The following is a 16623-nucleotide window of genomic DNA, read 5'->3' as shown; positions in this document are numbered from 1 at the left end:
GGTTTCACACTAGAAATATCTGTTAAGAGTCAGGATTTAAAAGGACATTAAAACTAATTTTAAACATTATAGTCAAAATTAACTTGTATGCACTGAAGGTTTGTGCAGCTTGTTTTTGCACAAGTTCACATATATATAAAATGGGGAAGAGATGGCCAGCCCTCTGTAGAGATAGAGGTGGTTAGGGACTATTTAGAAAAGCTGGACGTGCACAAGTCCATGGGGCCGGACGAATTGCATCCGAGAGTGCTGAGGGAATTGGCGGCTGTGATTGCAGAGCCCTTGGCCATTATCTTTGAAAACTCGTGGCGAACGGGGGAAGTCCCGGATGACTGGAAAAAGGCTAATGTAGTGCCCATCTTTAAAAAAGGGAAGAAGGAGGATCCTGGGAACTACAGGCCGGTCAGCCTCACCTCAGTCCCTGGAAAAATCATGGAGCGGGTCCTCAAAGAATCAATCCTGAAACACTTAGAGGAGAGGAAAGTGATCAGGAACAGTCAGCATGGATTCACCAAGGGAAGGTCATGCCTGACTAATCTAATCGCCTTTTATGATGAGATTACTGGTTCTGTGGATGAAGGGAAAGCAGTGGATGTATTGTTTCTTGACTTTAGCAAAGCTTTTGACACGGTCTCCCACAGCATTCTTGTCAGCAAGTTAAGGAAGTATGGGCTGGATGAATGCACTATAAGGTGGGTAGAAAGCTGGCTAGATTGTCGGGCTCAACGGGTAGTGATCAATGGCTCCATGTCTAGTTGGCAGCCGGTGTCAAGTGGAGTGCCCCAGGGGTCGGTCCTGGGGCCCGTTTTGTTCAATATCTTCATAAATGATCTGGAGGATGGTGTGGATTGCACTCTCAGCAAATTTGCGGATGATACTAAACTGGGAGGAGTGGTAGATACGCTGGAGGGGAGGGATAGGATACAGAAGGACCTAGACAAATTGGAAGATTGGGCCAAAAGAAATCTAATGAGGTTCAATAAGGGTAAGTGCAGGGTCCTGCACTTAGGATGGAAGAATCCAATGCACCGCTACAGACTAGGGACCGAATGGCTCGGCAGCAGTTCTGCGGACAAGGACCTAGGGGTGACAGTGGACGAGAAGCTGGATATGAGTCAGCAGTGTGCCCTTGTTGCCAAGAAGGCCAATGGCATTTTGGGATGTATAAGTAGGGGCATAGCGAGCAGATCGAGGGACGTGATCGTTCCCCTCTATTCGACACTGGTGAGGCCTCATCTGGAGTACTGTGTCCAGTTTTGGGCCCCACACTACAAGAAGGATGTGGATAAATTGGAAAGAGTACAGCGAAGGGCAACAAAAATGATTAGGGGTCTAGAGCACATGACTTACGAGGAGAGGCTGAGGGAGCTGGGATTGTTTAGTCTGCAGAAGAGAAGAATGAGGGGGGATTTGATAGCTGCTTTCAACTACCTGAAAGGGGGTTTCAAAGAGGATGGCTCTAGACTGTTCTCAATGGTAGCAGATGACAGAACGAGGAGTAATGGTCTCAAGTTGCAATGGGGGAGGTTTAGATTGGATATTAGGAAAAACTTTTTCACTAAGAGGGTGGTGAAACACTGGAATGCGTTACCTAGGGAGGTGGTAGAATCTCCTTCCTTAGAGGTTTTTAAGGTCAGGCTTGACAAAGCCCTGGCTAGGATGATTTAACTGGGACTTGGTCCTGCTTTGAGCAGGGGGTTGGACTAGATGACCTTCTGGGGTCCCTTCCAACCCTGATATTCTATGATATTCTATGATTCTATATTCAGTGTGCCAAATGCCTACAATTTTATTGCAAACCTCACTCATAGTATTTGTTTTGCTTAAAGGCCCAGCTCCTGGAGTCAAGTGGTTACATAAAAATCTCAGTTCATATTTTCAAGCTTCTCTCTGCAAACATGAGGGATATAAATATTTTTTTTAAAACTAAAGTAAAGTTTATAGTAAAGGCTCAGAAACCAAAAGGCAAATAAGACTCCCCACAATTATTATTTTTTAATCTCATGATTTTTGGGAGCCTAACTCATGATTTCTGAATGTTTGGTTTGGCAATGCTATACAATTTAAAGTGGAAATTGCTCAAAAGTCCTCAAGTCAAAAAAAACTACAGTAACTCCTTGTTTAAATAAGGGGGAGGGATAGCTCAGTGGTTTGAGCATTGGCCTGCTAAACCCAGGGTTGTGAGATCAATCCTTGAGGGGGCCATTTAGGGATCTGGGGCAAAAATTGGGGATTGGCCCTGTTTTGAGCAGGAGGTTGGACTAGATGACCTCCTGAGGTCCCTTCCAACCCTGATATTCTATGAAACTTTGTAGTTATACTCCTGAAAAATACTACTTTAAGCAAAACAATGTTAAGTGAATCCAATTTCCCCATAAGAATTAATGTAAATGGGGGGGTTAGGTTCCAGGGAAATTTTTTTCACCAGACAAAAAGACTACACACCCACACACACACACAATAAGTTTTAAACAAACAATTTAATACCGTACACACCAGTGATGATTGTGAAGCATGATTGAGGTGGTGGAATCAGAGGCTGGAAGAGGGTGGGATATTTCCCAGAGAACGCCTTACTGCTAAATGATGAACTACCACTCGGTGACCCCTCAACGGTTAACACATTGTTGTTTAATGTAGCCTCACACTCCACAAAGCAGCACAAATGGAGGCAGGAGACACAGCATGGCAGAGTGTGACGGAGACACACACCATGCGTGTGAGAGAGATGCGCACTGCCCCTTTAAGTATGCTGACCGGACTCTAAATACACTGCCTTTTTAAGTAGATCAAGTTGAGACAGCAGCAGCTGCCAGCAAGCTCCCTCCATCCTGACCAGTGTTGTGTCCCTCGCACAACCCTGTGGAGGTGAGGTACAACAGTGGGAGATAGGGGGGACACCCTGAAATTAGCACCCCTCTTCCCCCTGCCTCTGCACAGCAAGCAGAAGGCTCCCGGGAGCAGCTCCAATGCAGATGGCAGGAGCAAGACATGGCATTGAGCGGGGAGGGACAACTGAACTGCCTGGCAATTGATAGCCTGCTGGGCAGCTGCCACATAGGGAACTTACTGGAGCTGATAAGGAGGCTGGTTCCAAGGCCTCACCAGCTCGTATACCCTGGTTCCAAGGCCCCACCAGCTAGTTCCAATGCATTGCTCTTCCTGCAAGCAGTGGACAAAGCAGGTGACTGCCAAACCTTCTAAGGGAGCATTGCACAACTTTAAACAAGCATGTTCTCTAATTGATCAGCAATGAAACAACGAAACAACATTAACCGGGATGACGTTAAGTAAGGAGTTACAGTAGCTATAAGCTTCCTATTTACACCACTGACAAGCAGCATTAGTCTGTCCACTTGATCAGTGCTTCTCAAGCTCTCTGATGTGGGGGATTGGCAATTTTTTTTTCCCAATGTGCGCACAGACCAGCAGTTGATGGCTCGCGGACCAGCACCGGTTCGCGGACCACCACTTTGAGTGGCACTAAACTAGATCACACTGCCTCCAGCACACTGGGCAGGGAACGAAGGGACCTGGATTCTATTCCCGGCTCTATATACACTTATTTGGGCAAGATACTCAGGCTAAATTATTCAGAAACAGCCATCAACTTTAGGTGTCCAACTCGAAACAACCTGGACCTGACTCTTTCAAATGCTGAGCAACCACAATGCCAGCTGAATTCGAGTTGCAGATACTTAGCACTTCTGGCAGGAAAGAAAAAGAAAGAAGCCCATTGTATTTCAAGTCCAGTAGCCAAGAGGTGATGTACCTAAAACTACAGGCCACTTTTGAACATTTGGCTATTAACATTCTGTGCTTCAGTTTCCTATCAGTAAAACGGGGATAATACCTACCTTTTAAAGCTCCGAGGTCTATGCATTTAAGGCTAGGATTTTTAAGGCGCCTAAGGGAACCACAAAATGACTAGTAGTTGGACACAAAGTCCTTAGGCTCCCTTTAAATCCACAGTCTATATGCTCCAAGTGATAAATAAAAGTATGTGTGGGGCCACAGAAAAAACAGGGCCTACCACACTGGTGGGAGAAGGTGTAAACTGAACTGAGGTCCATGAGGTTCTGAACTGTCACTTGTGTTGCTTGCACTTTAAATCTGTTTTGCAGTTTATTTTCTGCTGAACACAGCTGTAATTTCCATGATGTGTTTTCTATTGACTTTTCTTCTATCCATAGTGTACATATCAGAATATTTAAAAATGAGCACTAAAAGTAACTTTCATAGGATGTACTCCGAGTTCTAATCCCAACTGACAAATTTCCTTGCCTCAGAGGAATATTTAAGTGTTTTAGGAGTTTTTGTTAGTGTTTATATAATGCTTTGAAGATTGAACATATTATGATTAAAACTGTAGGAATAAAGAAAGAGCAGGAAGTGTAAGAGCAGAAAGTGTCAGATGTAGCATAATGTCTGTCAAATACTAGAAGTTCCAAAAAGTTTTTTTCAGAATCTTGTGGGTTCTCATTGATCAAATCTAACATAGGAGGATTACAAAACTTCTACTCCTTACTTAACCTGACAAATAATCCTGACTACATGAGCTAGCTGATTAGGAAGCCAAACAGAATCCAAATCAACTTTGTTTTTGTTTACCTGTGTTTCTGCACTGCTTAGTGAATGAAGATCTAAAGATGGGTCAGTCCTGAGTTCAGGTTCAGGAGCTGCTATTGGGGCCTTCAATAGGATTTCTTCATCAGGATTGGCTCCTAGATCTGTCTCTTTCTGACCTCCTTCACCTTCCTCTTGTGGAATCTCCACTTCTTTGCCTTCTTCTTCAGAAATCTGAGACTTGGGCCTTTTGAGAAATGATGAGAATAGGCGCGACAGGCCCCGACTCTCTGAAGTGCAGCGCTCTTTGTTCTTGCTCTGGTCTTCGTGTGTGGGGGTATCACCGTTGGATGCCTTCTGTTTCTGTCCGGTTTGATTATGCCCCTCAGATGCCTGTTGGGAAGCCTCCTCCAAAGAAGCCTCTTGCTTCTGTGTTTCAGCAGCTACCTCCTCCTCTTTTTGCTGCTGCTGCTTATGATTCTCGGCCTCAGCCACTAGACTCTTCTCTGTTGTCATGATTAAACTGTAACAGAGATTTTAAAAAGTAAACAATAATATTTGTGTTTACACATGCATTTAGCACTTGTAAATCAAATAACGAGCAATCCAAGCACCACTTCCTGACAGCTGCTCTCTCTGGTCTGTGGCCTACTGAGCATTATTTACAAAGCAATCTATCAGTGACAAATCACACTCGAATGTAAAACTAGACTAGGCTTAGTTTAGTTTTTGCAAAAAAAGAAAAAAAAAATAGAGACATCTTATCCATGTCTGCTCACACACCTTTGACAGTGATGATTATACTAACAAATGTGTTCCAGATACATGAGCAATTCTGCTTAACTCTGGTACTGCAAGTGATCCTTAGCACTTTCTTTCTGCAGTTCTTACAATGCATCACAGTTAAAATTGCAGCTGTCTTGCCTAATCAAAATAGTCAATGAGAGATATTTCTAGTGTGACAACTGCAAAAGACAAACAAAAGCAAATAATGAGGTTTGTAGAAATAATAGTGCCCTTCCCTTAGCATTTCTAGCTTTATACTTCTTTCAAGTCTTCTTTTTCACCCTCCAGTAAAACTTTGTGCCTGTGCCATTTTGTGGGAAGGGAGTAGGGGAAACTGATATGTAACTAAACAAGCCTCTTAGTAACATCCTATATAAAAATTCTGTGGCAGCCGTATCTCGCTTCCTGAGATACATAACTGAAAAAATGGTGTAAACAGGAAGTTTCAGAAGAAAAACCTCCCAAAGATACACCACTTACAGGCAACAACACTCTTCAAAAGATCAAAAGTTTTACTACAACAACAAATTTCAGGTCCTACCAAAAGTAAGTGTTCCTGTAACAGACTAAAGAATCTATAAATATTAAATTTAAGAAGTGTTAATACATAAACACAGTAAAATAATCCTTCATTTCTTCTACCAACCTAGACTGATTATTGCATTACTATACAGAAGTACTCAGAATGGTGCTTATTGAGGCCAAGTTTAAAATATACCTATTTCAAGTAAATAACTTTGTCTTTAAGCAATTTGGTTTTAGTAAACTGAGCTGCTGAAATCTATGGTATTTGTCATTTATAAAATGATACTTGCACTGCATAGGCCAAAAAAAAAAAAAAAGTCTCAAATTTAAACTGCAAAGGCTTTCTCAAATGCATTTATCCCGCTAGTGGACAACAGGTTTTTTTGGAGACCATTTTACTAATCTGATGCCATGTTTACTTCAACTTCAACTTGGCTGCTGACACAAAGAGATGGAAATCACATGAAGAGCGTATCTATTTAAAGTATAAAGAGGACCTGAAATAATCATGCTTTAAAGGGGATAGAACTAATCTTTGAGAGTTACATCACATGCATCTGCGGTAACAAATTACCATTGCTTACACAGGGGCAAACGTCTGTTTCAATCCATTCTAGTCCAAACCTAAGTAGAAACATCTATTTAAAGTTCTCATTTAGAATTAAGAAACATTCAAGACACCACCCATTTAGGCATTACCACATTTAACATTTTCCCACGGTAATCAAAATACTTCAGATTTTTAAAATAATGTTTTTGAAGTTTTTGGCCATAGATACAACCACCATTTAATGCTGATTGTCCTAAAAATATTGCAATTCTGTACAATACATATCTACTGTTCCAAACAGCTGAGATAGAGTAGAGTAGTGCAACTACTGCAAGTCACTTACACAAAGCCCATTTTAAAATTTGTTTCTAATAGGTCACCATTATTTAAACTCTGGTATGTTGTGGGTTCTTTTCCTCTGAGAATGTATTGCTCATGAAAGGTGCCCTGGATGGGAAAGTCCTCTACTGCCAGCAAACTGGTACAAGCAGCAATTCAAGTTTTCCCTCATCATCCCTCCAATACAAGATACCTCAGCCCTGACCTGAAGGGACTATCTCTGGGGAATCATAGAATATCAGGGTTGGAAAGGACCTCAGGAGGTCATCTAGTCCAACCCCTTGCTCAAGGCAGGACCAATCCCCAACTAAATCATCCCAGCAAGGGCTTTGTCAAGCCTGACCTTAAAAACTTCTAAGGAAGGAGATTCCACCACCTCCCTAGGCAACGTATTCCAGTGCTTCACCACCCTCCTAGTGAAAAAGTTTTTCCTAATATCCAACCTAAACCTCCCCCACTGCAACTTGAGACCATCGTTCCTTGTTCTGTCATCTGCTACCTCCGAAAACAGATCCATCCTCTTTAGAACCCCCTTTCAGGTAGTTGAAAGTAGCTATCAAATGCCCCCTCACTCTTCTCTTCCACAGACTAAATAATCCCAGTTCCCTCCTCATAAATCATGTGTTCCAGTCCCCTAATCATTTTTGTTGCCCTCCACTAGACACTTTCCAATTTTTCCATATCCTTCTTGTAATGGGGGGCCCAAAACTGGACACAGTACTCCACATGAGACCTCATCAACGTCGAATATAGGGGAACGATCACTGGCAATGCCCCTACTTATACAGCCCAAAATGCCATTAGCCTTCTTGGCAACAAGGGCACACTGTTGACTCATATCCAGCTTCTCATCCACTGTAACCCCTAGGTCCTTTTCTGCAGAACTGCTGCCGAGCCATTTGGTCCCTAGTCTGTAGAGGTGCATGGGATTCTTCCATCCTAAGTGCAGGACTCTGCACTTGTCCTTGTTGAACCTCAGATTTCTTTTGGCCCAACCCTCTAATTTGTCTAGGGCCCTATGTATTCTATCCCTACCCTCCAGCATATCTACCTCTCCTCCCAGTTTAGTGTCATCTGCAAACTTGCTGAGGGTGCAGTCCACGCCATCCTCCAGATCGTTAATGAAAATATTGAACAAAACCGGCCCCAGCACAGATACTTGGGGCACTCTGCTTGATACCAGCTGCCAACTAGACATGGAGCCATTGATCACTTCCCGTTGAGCCCGACAATCTAGCCAGCTTTCTATCCACCTTATAGTCCATTCATCCAGCCCATACTTCTTTAATTTACTGGCAAGAATACTGTGGGAGACCGTGTCAAAAGCTTTGCTAAAGTCAAAGAACAACACGTCCACTGCTTTCCCCTCATCCACAGAGCCATCTTTCTCGTCATAAAGGCAATCAGATTAGTCAGGCATGACTTGCCCTTGGTGAATCCATGCTGACTGTTCCTGATCACTTCCCTCTCCTCTAAGTGCTTCAGAATTGATTCCTTGAGGACCTGCGCCATGATTTTTCCAGGGACTGAGGTGAGGCTGACTGGCCTGTAGTTCCCCAGATCCTCCTCCTTCCCTTTTTTAAAGATGGGCACTACATTAGCCTTTTCCCAGTCATCCAGGACCTCCCCCGATCGCCATGAGTTTTCAAAGATAATGGCCAATGGCTCTGCAATCACATCCGCCAACTCCTTTAGCACTCTCGGATGCAGTACATCCAGCTCCATGGACTTGTGCTCGTCTAGCTTTTCTAAATAGTCCCGAACCACTTCTTTCTCCACAGAGGGCTGGTCACCTCCTCCCCATGCTGTGCTGCCCAGTGCAGTAGTCTGGGAGCTGACCTTGTTCGTGAAGACAGAGGCAAAAAAAGCATTGAGTACAAGAGCTTTTTCCACATCCTCTATCACTAGGTTGCCTCCCTCATTCAGTAAGGGGCCCATGCTTTCCTTGACTTTCTTCTTGTTGCTAACATACCTGAAGAAATCCTTCTTGTTACTCTTAACATCTCTTGCTAGCTGCAACTCCTGGTGTGATTTGGCCTTCCTGATTTCACTCCTGCATGCCTGAGCAATATTTTTATACTCCTCCCTGATCATTTGTCCAATCTTCCACTTCTTGTAAGCTTCTTTTTTGTGTTTATGATCAGCAAGGATTTCACTGTTAAGCCAAACTGGTCGCCTACCATATTTACTATTCTTTTTACACATGGGGATGGTTTGTTCCTGTAACCTTAATAAGGATTCTTTAAAATACAGCCAGCTCTCCTGGACTCCTTTCCCCCTCATGTTATTCTCCCAGGGGATCCTGCCCATCAGTTCCCTGGATGGAGAAGTGTAGTTCCATAGTCCTTGTCCTTTTAAATGAGGCTGCAAATCAAGTGTCACTGGTGCTGGAGGATTCTGCCATGTGAACACCTGTGTAGTAACAGCTGGACTGAGACTCTCCAAAATCCCCACTAAACTTATTTTACATTGACCAGTGAGCTACCAGCACATGAAAAAAAGCTTTCTGTTGCTGTTCACCTAAGATGAATTTGAACCAGCAATCCATAATAAGTGACAGGCTCCATATCCTATTGCAATTCCCTGAGTCAGGTGTAAACATTTTCATGAAGTGGATCATATTCTAATAGTGCTTTGTGGATACCTATCCTTCTCTCCCATTGGCCACTGATGGACCATCTCCTGCCCCACCAGCAATCTAATACCACCACTATGGCAATTACGGCAATTTCTCATGTTGGAAAGTGAAGTATAAAACATTTTTAGCTTCCTTTAATGTGATTCAGTAGCTGGAAACAAGGAGCAACCATGGACCATCAGAAAGTGCTTGCTTGGGGGAACACACAGTTTGGGAATGGCTGCACTGAGCCATCTAGTCCATTCAATGGAGGTTTGGTTTGCTTTGCTTTGCAGCAGGCTCCAGGAATCAAAACAGTTTTCCCCACTCACCCATAAGTCTACATCAAGGGAGTGCCCCCAACAGCAGACTAGACAAGATTTAACTTTTCACCATCATTTCAGGCTGGTTTTAAAAATCTTCACAAGATTACATTTTAAGAAGTCTGAATCCTTGAATAGTTGCTTCTCTCTCCTTTCCACCCCACTCTCTTAAAATCTCCCACCATGCATTACCTATACTGAAGCTTAATGCTGTATTTAAATTTTACTTATTACATAATTTAGTATTCTTAACTAAGCAATTAAAATACAAAAACAGTGCTAAGCATAGCCATAGAGAAAACCTCATGTGTGCACAAGTACACATGTCAATGCCTTTTGCTGTGTTTTGAAAAGCCCCCTTAAATATGTTCAAAGGAGTAAATGATAAATAGAAGAATGAGGCAAGGACAGCAGAATTAGAGATTTGTGATTACTTGGATCTGACCCCTTTGCACCTTTCTGTCATCCTGGAACAGCATGGTAAGCATGTCTTTTCATAGCTAATATTTGTTTCAGATAACTTAGTAATTTCCATCTGCACTGTTCTCCTTGTTCTCTCAAACCAGCAAGGTAAATACAGCATAAGACTGTTTAAAAAAAAAAAGTGTGGTTAAACTATGGAAAGTGAAAATGACATTGGAGTTCCACTTTTATATACTCAAAGATCTTCTATCATAGCTCAGATTTTTTTCAGTTTACAAAGAGAAGGATACTGTTTAGCTTTCCAATAATCAGCCCTGCAAAAAGCCTGGAATCTGAAAGTCAAGTGTGGGTTATTTCCCCACTGGCAATAAATATTGCACAGCTATAACCTACTGTTATTTCCTTTCAGAGGTTAAGGGTGTGCTAGTGGGACCGAACTGTGTCCCTGTGAGATGTTACCATACTTGCTGTCAGTGGAGGCACAGTGGTATAAAAGAGACAGGACATTGTCTGCTAGCCTACTCCCCCTGCCTTCACCTTTGGAACTCATCTCTCATCTTATCCTATGAGACATTTTTGTTAGCTTCCCGGATGCATTTCCCATTTTCTCTTCTCTTACCTGTAAGGTGATTTGGTATGGCTAGCAAGAGACACTCGAGTGGGAATACCATGGTGAGGTTCATTTGTAATATTTGTTGTTGTTGCTAAAGTTATCTGATTTTAGTGTAACTTAGAGATCTGTTGAATTAATGTGTTTTTAAAAGATTGTTACGGGTCCAGACAGAACACCAGGGACCCTCTTCAAGCAGTAAAAATCCAATAAAAGTTAGAGCCAGATGGCACAACCTACTTGCAAGAGGTTATGTGAAGTGAGGTATTTAATATTGTAGATCAGAGGATAAATTTTAATGCAGCTCATGTATACGTAAAAGGAGAGGTTAGTAGGATTTTTTTTTAAAAAAAATAGATCTAGTATTCTATAGCTTGATAGAGGATTTGGGAGGGGAAAATGGACAATGAAATCTCAGCAGCAGCAACATAAAACTGGCAATACTTATCTTCATCAGCCATTCCTACTCTCTTGATGGGGGAAGCGGCAAAAATTACATATCCGTGTGTTTCAATCTGGGTCACTATGTGCAGCAAAACAAGCAAGGCATGATGCATGAGAGAGAGGAAAAAGCAAACACATGGAGCCGAAGATACCCACACTATACTCTTGTACCCCAAATGAGTCAAGTCTATTCCTCTACAATTTTTGTAATACCTGCCTAAAACAGTTGTCTTTCAAATCTTGTCAAATCAATACAAAATTCCACCCACAAATGCACATTGGAAGCAACACTAACGGGGTGGAGAAAAATCAGAGTTAATGTTGTTAGTCCATCTTTAACAGCTACAAAACTAGATATTATGACAGGAGTTGCCAGGCAAGAATTAGTGTTTAACCAGCGAGTGCCCAAAACCATGGACACCCTGGACAAAACCGCACACTTGCACGAATACATCCCCACTGGGATGTATACTGGGATGAATACATCCTCACTGGGTACATCCCCAGAGGGAGTTGGTGTTTAGTTGCAATGCTGACACTCCTGTATAATACAGAATGAGCATACGGCACAGGTGAATTCATATTCAGTAATGAAGGGGTTAATTATGAGTCATGTTTTGGTCTGGCTGCCAAAACAATGTGCTTTGTAGCTACTTCCCATTGATTTCATTTAGAAAAAATAAACTGGCAAGAATCGTTAGGATAAAGGAATAAGCCCTCTAACAAGAATCACTATCAAAACATTATCCATTCAAAATTCCCTCCTATCTAAAGTTAAATGTAAGACTCTTAAGTTCAGAATAGAGATGGTAGGCCTATAAGAGAAACTTTGTTATTAAGTGAAGTAAACAGGATAACTCCCCAATAATAGACACTTCCTCTCTGAGCAAACTAATATTAAAGTCTCTAGACCCAGAACAACAAAGTCTGTTTACTTGATTGATTTCAGCAAGAGACAGTCCTTGTGTAGTTGCAAACCATGTTGTTTTCCAACACTGAAAGGTGGGTCTTGCTTTAGATGAGCAAACGTCTCCAAGTCTTTCCTTTGTCCCAGCAGGAATTACATTGCACCTCTGCTTTTCTCAGGAACAGCCAGTGATCTGATCCAAATGTACTTCACAAAACTAGGGATGTGGAGATAGGCATGTAAAAGTATTGCCTCTCCCTGCCCTTCCCAATAAAGATTTAATAGATTCAGTTAGCCGCCAACAATAATTCACTAAGTGCAGTCAAATATTTTGTTACAGGGTCCCTGATGCACTCATTGTTTGTCACTAAGCTTGGACTCACTAATTATATTCTCTCTCTGAAGTTTTACATTCAGAATTCATTTTTATGGTTTCAACTGAAAGCGTAAGAACACAAGGCCCTGTCTTGTAAGGCGAAATAAAATTCAGAAGATTGAACATGTATTATTTAAAATACAGGTCTTAAACTTTCATTATAAGGAGGCATTTCTAAATAGTATTTTGTTTTCCAGTGGAACCTTCATAGCACAGCTCACAGAAAGAGCAACATTTTTGTTTTGTTTTTTTTACACAGCTATTTTGTTAAACACTTAGGGAAGACACTATTAGTAGGGTACTCCCATACTTTCCCAGTTCGGAGATTTATATATATTTAAAAAAAAAAAAAGACATTTTGAAATGCAGACAAAGTTTTCATTCATATCTCCACCACCAAACAGTCTCTCTCAGATCCTGCAGCTCATTTAGATGTCATCTTATTATTCTTAACTTCTGGGACACACAGGCACCTGCTGTACAGATGAGGTTTTGTTTCATACCATTCTGGAGATGAGAGTTCTTTTTAACAATTCAATTTTAAAGTTACATTCTATTCTATTCTATTCAAGTGCTTATCCTGTTCTCATCACCATAACATCAGAACACCTTCCAGTAGTGCATTAAGCAACATGACTAATGTCTGTGACATGTGGTTAGCATCTTCTCTCATGCTCTCCCCAGGGGAAAAGTGTGTATACACTGTAGTATTTTGTTTTTGTAGGTTGACTGGTTGTTTAGATTATTTATTAAAAGGTATGCTGCTGTGTGTTTGTTAGAAGTTAAAATCAACAAAGCATGCCTTCCAGTTGGAAGGGAAGGCGTAAGATTTGTTATTGACCTTAGCTCCTGTAGGCGTCTGTTCCACAGCATCAAATCAGTCCTCCAGAAAGCTCTGTCTCCTGCACAGACAAGCTTTACCTTGACAGTAGAAAGTTCAATTATGACTGAGGAGCAGAGTTGAGCAGTGGTCAGCATCCCAAAGCTTTAGGTGATCTTTTATATATGCTGGATCCAGGCCATTGAACCTTGAAAATAAGGATCAAGACTCTGAACTTGCCTCCGTAGTATATAAGAAGTCAGCATAGGGAGAAGAGGGCAGGTTTAATGTGCTGATCGTAGCCTGTATTGCTGAAGAGGCATGCAGCATTCTGTAGTAGATAGAATTTCACAGGACTGATGATTTCAGGCCCAGGTACACACAATGTCAGTATTATGCAAATGACAAATATTTCAGAAGCTACAATAAAGTGTTTTTTTTAATACAAGAGAAAATAGAACTGCAAAACTGAGCATGAAATACTCTAACTCCTAAAAACTCCTGTGGTTAGCAATCCAATGAATCCTCACCGCCCTCTACAGAGATTACATCCTCACCTTCTGTCAGGGTTCTTTCCCCACTCTGAACTCTAGGGTACAGATGTGGGGACCCGCAAGAAAGACCCCCTAAGCTTATTCTTACCAGCTTAGGTTAAAAACTTCCCCAAGGTACAAACTTTGCCTTGTCCTTCAACAGTATGCTGCCACCACCAAGCGTTTTAAACAAAGAACAGGGAAAGAGACCACTTGGAGACGTCTTCCCCCAAAATATCCCCCCAAGCCCTACACACCCCCTTTCCTGGGGAGGCTTGAGAATAATATCCTAACCAATTTGTTACAAAATCATCAAAGACCCAAACCCCTGGATCTTGGAACAATGGAAAAAATCAGTCAGGTTCTTAAAAGAAGGATTTTTTTTAAATAAATAAAGGTAAAAATCATCTCTGTAAAATCAGGATGGAAAATACTTTACAGGGTATTCAGATTCAAAACACAGAGGATCCCCCTCTGGGCAAAACCTTAAAGTTACAGAAAACAGGAATAAACCTCTCTTTTAACACAGGGACAATTCACATAAAACAAAAGAAACTAATCCACCTTGCCTGGCTTACCTATACTGGTTGCAATATTGGGAGACTTGGATTAGGATGGGTTGGAAAAGATGGATTCTGTCTGGCCTCTCTCAGTCCCAAAAGAGAACAACAGGTAAAACAAAGAGCACAAAACAAAAGGCTTCCTTCCCCCAAGATTGGAAAGTATCTTGTCCCCTTATTGGTCCTTTGGGTCAGGTGCCAGCCAGGTTAGCAGAGCTTCTTAACCCTTCACAGGTAACAGGATGTTGCCTCTGGCCAGGAGAGATTTTATAGCACTGTATACAGAAAGGTGGTTACCCTTCCCTTTATATTTATGTCACCTTCAAACTACCAATCCACTTGTTACCTCCCCTGAAACTCAAACCATGCCCTAATTGTTCTCATGGAAGGCATCCTCCCCTGATCCGTGAGGCTAACATACTATAGTTACGTTTCTAGACGTCCTTTTTTCGGCAAGGGAGAGAATCTGGTTTTTCTAATAAAAATCTAAAAAAAAAAATTAAAATCTAGTAATTGAAAGACTTTCCATCCTATTTTCTGTTTCAAATATTCATGGTTTGAATAAACTAATTGGTTATTCTATTTTATTGGTTCTAAAAATAGGAAGTTTGTGCTGTTCTAAATACACTGGGTGTTCTACATTTCAGCATCAGTTCTGCCCTCATTTACATAAGTGCTACTTCAATTACTTAAATATGGTTATGATACATTAGTTACACTGTAAACTTTTTCAGGTAGTAAATTTTCATGTTTCTAACACCATCTGAATTATTTTAGTAATAAGTTTTCAATAATGACCAATTTAATTCTATACATCAAGAAACTCCGACAAATATCTGACAGAAGAATTGGTCTTTTTTTTCCTTTAAGAAGCCTTCAATTCTTATATGTAGCAGTATTTAATGGACTAGCAGATACTAACGCCTAAATACACAATATAACAAAATATTTTATAAAGTCATACATATTACAATGTACTGCTGTTGATCTAGTTACCTAATAAACCAAGATGTGGCCTTACTGAAAGACAAAATGCAACATGAACACGGCTGCTGCAATAAGAAGCGACAAAGAAGGAAGATTTCAATTAAAGGACACAAACTTTAAATCTTTTCCATTTTTAAAGAGCAAATTAAAGGTAGTCTCAGGTACTGCTGCATCCGAGTCCCCCCTATCAATTTTACAATTACATTTTCCTGTTTCTCTTTGTAAAATAATTCTCCCCCACCCCGGTCTTTGTTTGTGAAAGGTCCACTCAAACCATTAGGAAAAAATGACTATATGAACAGTACTGTCAAGTGCACAAAGTGAACAAACTAAAAACAATTCCCTCTCAAACATCTTCCACTTATAGCAATCTTTGGTAGTACTTCTTGTAACAATAATAAATTTTCAGAAGGGAGTATAAGTGTTACTGAAGATTACCAATAAAACAAGTACCCTCCAGGTATATTTCTCAAAAGGTTCTTACAAGGGTTAAGAAAATACAACAAAGAAATTGGTTGAAAGAGTTGAGAGAGAAACCTAAGGCAAAACCTTAATAAAAATGCTAGCAATTCCATTACAATCAAGATCTGCTCAGGCTGGAGCTCAACATCAGAATACAGTACAGTAACTCCTCACTTAACATTGTAGTTATGTTCCTGAATAATGCGACTTTAAGTGAAATGATGTTAAGCGAATCCAACTTCCCCATAAGAGTTAATGTAAATGGGTGTGGTTAGGTTCCATGGAAAAACATTTTGGCCATACAGTACAGTACTATAGAGTTGGGAGGTGCTTCCGCCTTACCCCACACAGGCACAGCCCCTGGCACTGGAGACAATGAAGCAGGCAAGGAGGCTGAAGGTGCTGTAGGCTTGGAGAAGCACGTTGCACAGCAGCAGCAGCAGGTTCCCCTACTCTGCAAGAACCAGGGGCTCAACCCTTGGCCCGCCCACTCCACCCCTTCCCCCAAGCCTCCACCCTTAACCCGCCTCTTCTCCCCCCCACATTCCCCCTTTACTCCGCACACTGCGTCCTCACTCCTCCCCCCTCCCTCCCCTGCCTCCCACCCACAGCAATCAGCTGGCTTGCTGCGTTCAGGAGGGAGAAGGGAAGAGCGAGGACATGGCGCACAGGCTCCTCCTCCTTCCCCTGCCTCCTAAACACCGCAAGCCAGCTGATTGCCACAGGCAGTAGGGAGGGAGGAGGTGCACCACGTCCTCGCTTCTCCCCCCCCCACCTCCTGCCCGTGGCAATCAG

The 16623-nt window shown here is 41.7% G+C and overlaps 1 protein-coding gene across 49 annotated transcripts in view; it reads right to left on the bottom strand.

Moving 5' to 3' along the window:
* The window catches only part of EPB41 (erythrocyte membrane protein band 4.1), a 206427-nt gene that overhangs the window by 96475 nt on the left and 93329 nt on the right, over nucleotides 1–16623 (bottom strand). For 36 of the 49 annotated variants that reach the window (XR_006278268.1, XR_005289609.2, XM_038377800.2 and 33 more), the window contains one exon: nucleotides 4612–5089. Coding sequence is in view for 35 of the 49 variants with exons in the window: in XM_038377800.2 (XP_038233728.1) it covers nucleotides 4612–5082 (471 nt within the window). In the remaining 14 variants the exon portion in view is untranslated. Of the gene's footprint in view, nucleotides 1–4611; nucleotides 5090–13387; nucleotides 13451–16623 lie in introns of those variants that run through there. The other 13 variants (XM_038377825.2, XM_043506176.1, XM_043506173.1 and 10 more) reach the window with 2 other exon arrangements.

This window comes from Dermochelys coriacea, chromosome 19, assembly GCF_009764565.3.
Source record: "Dermochelys coriacea isolate rDerCor1 chromosome 19, rDerCor1.pri.v4, whole genome shotgun sequence".
Classification (NCBI taxonomy): domain Eukaryota; kingdom Metazoa; phylum Chordata; order Testudines; family Dermochelyidae; genus Dermochelys; species Dermochelys coriacea.
The sequence above is the reverse complement of the archived record's forward strand: the minus strand, read 5'-3'. Positions and strand labels throughout refer to the sequence as shown.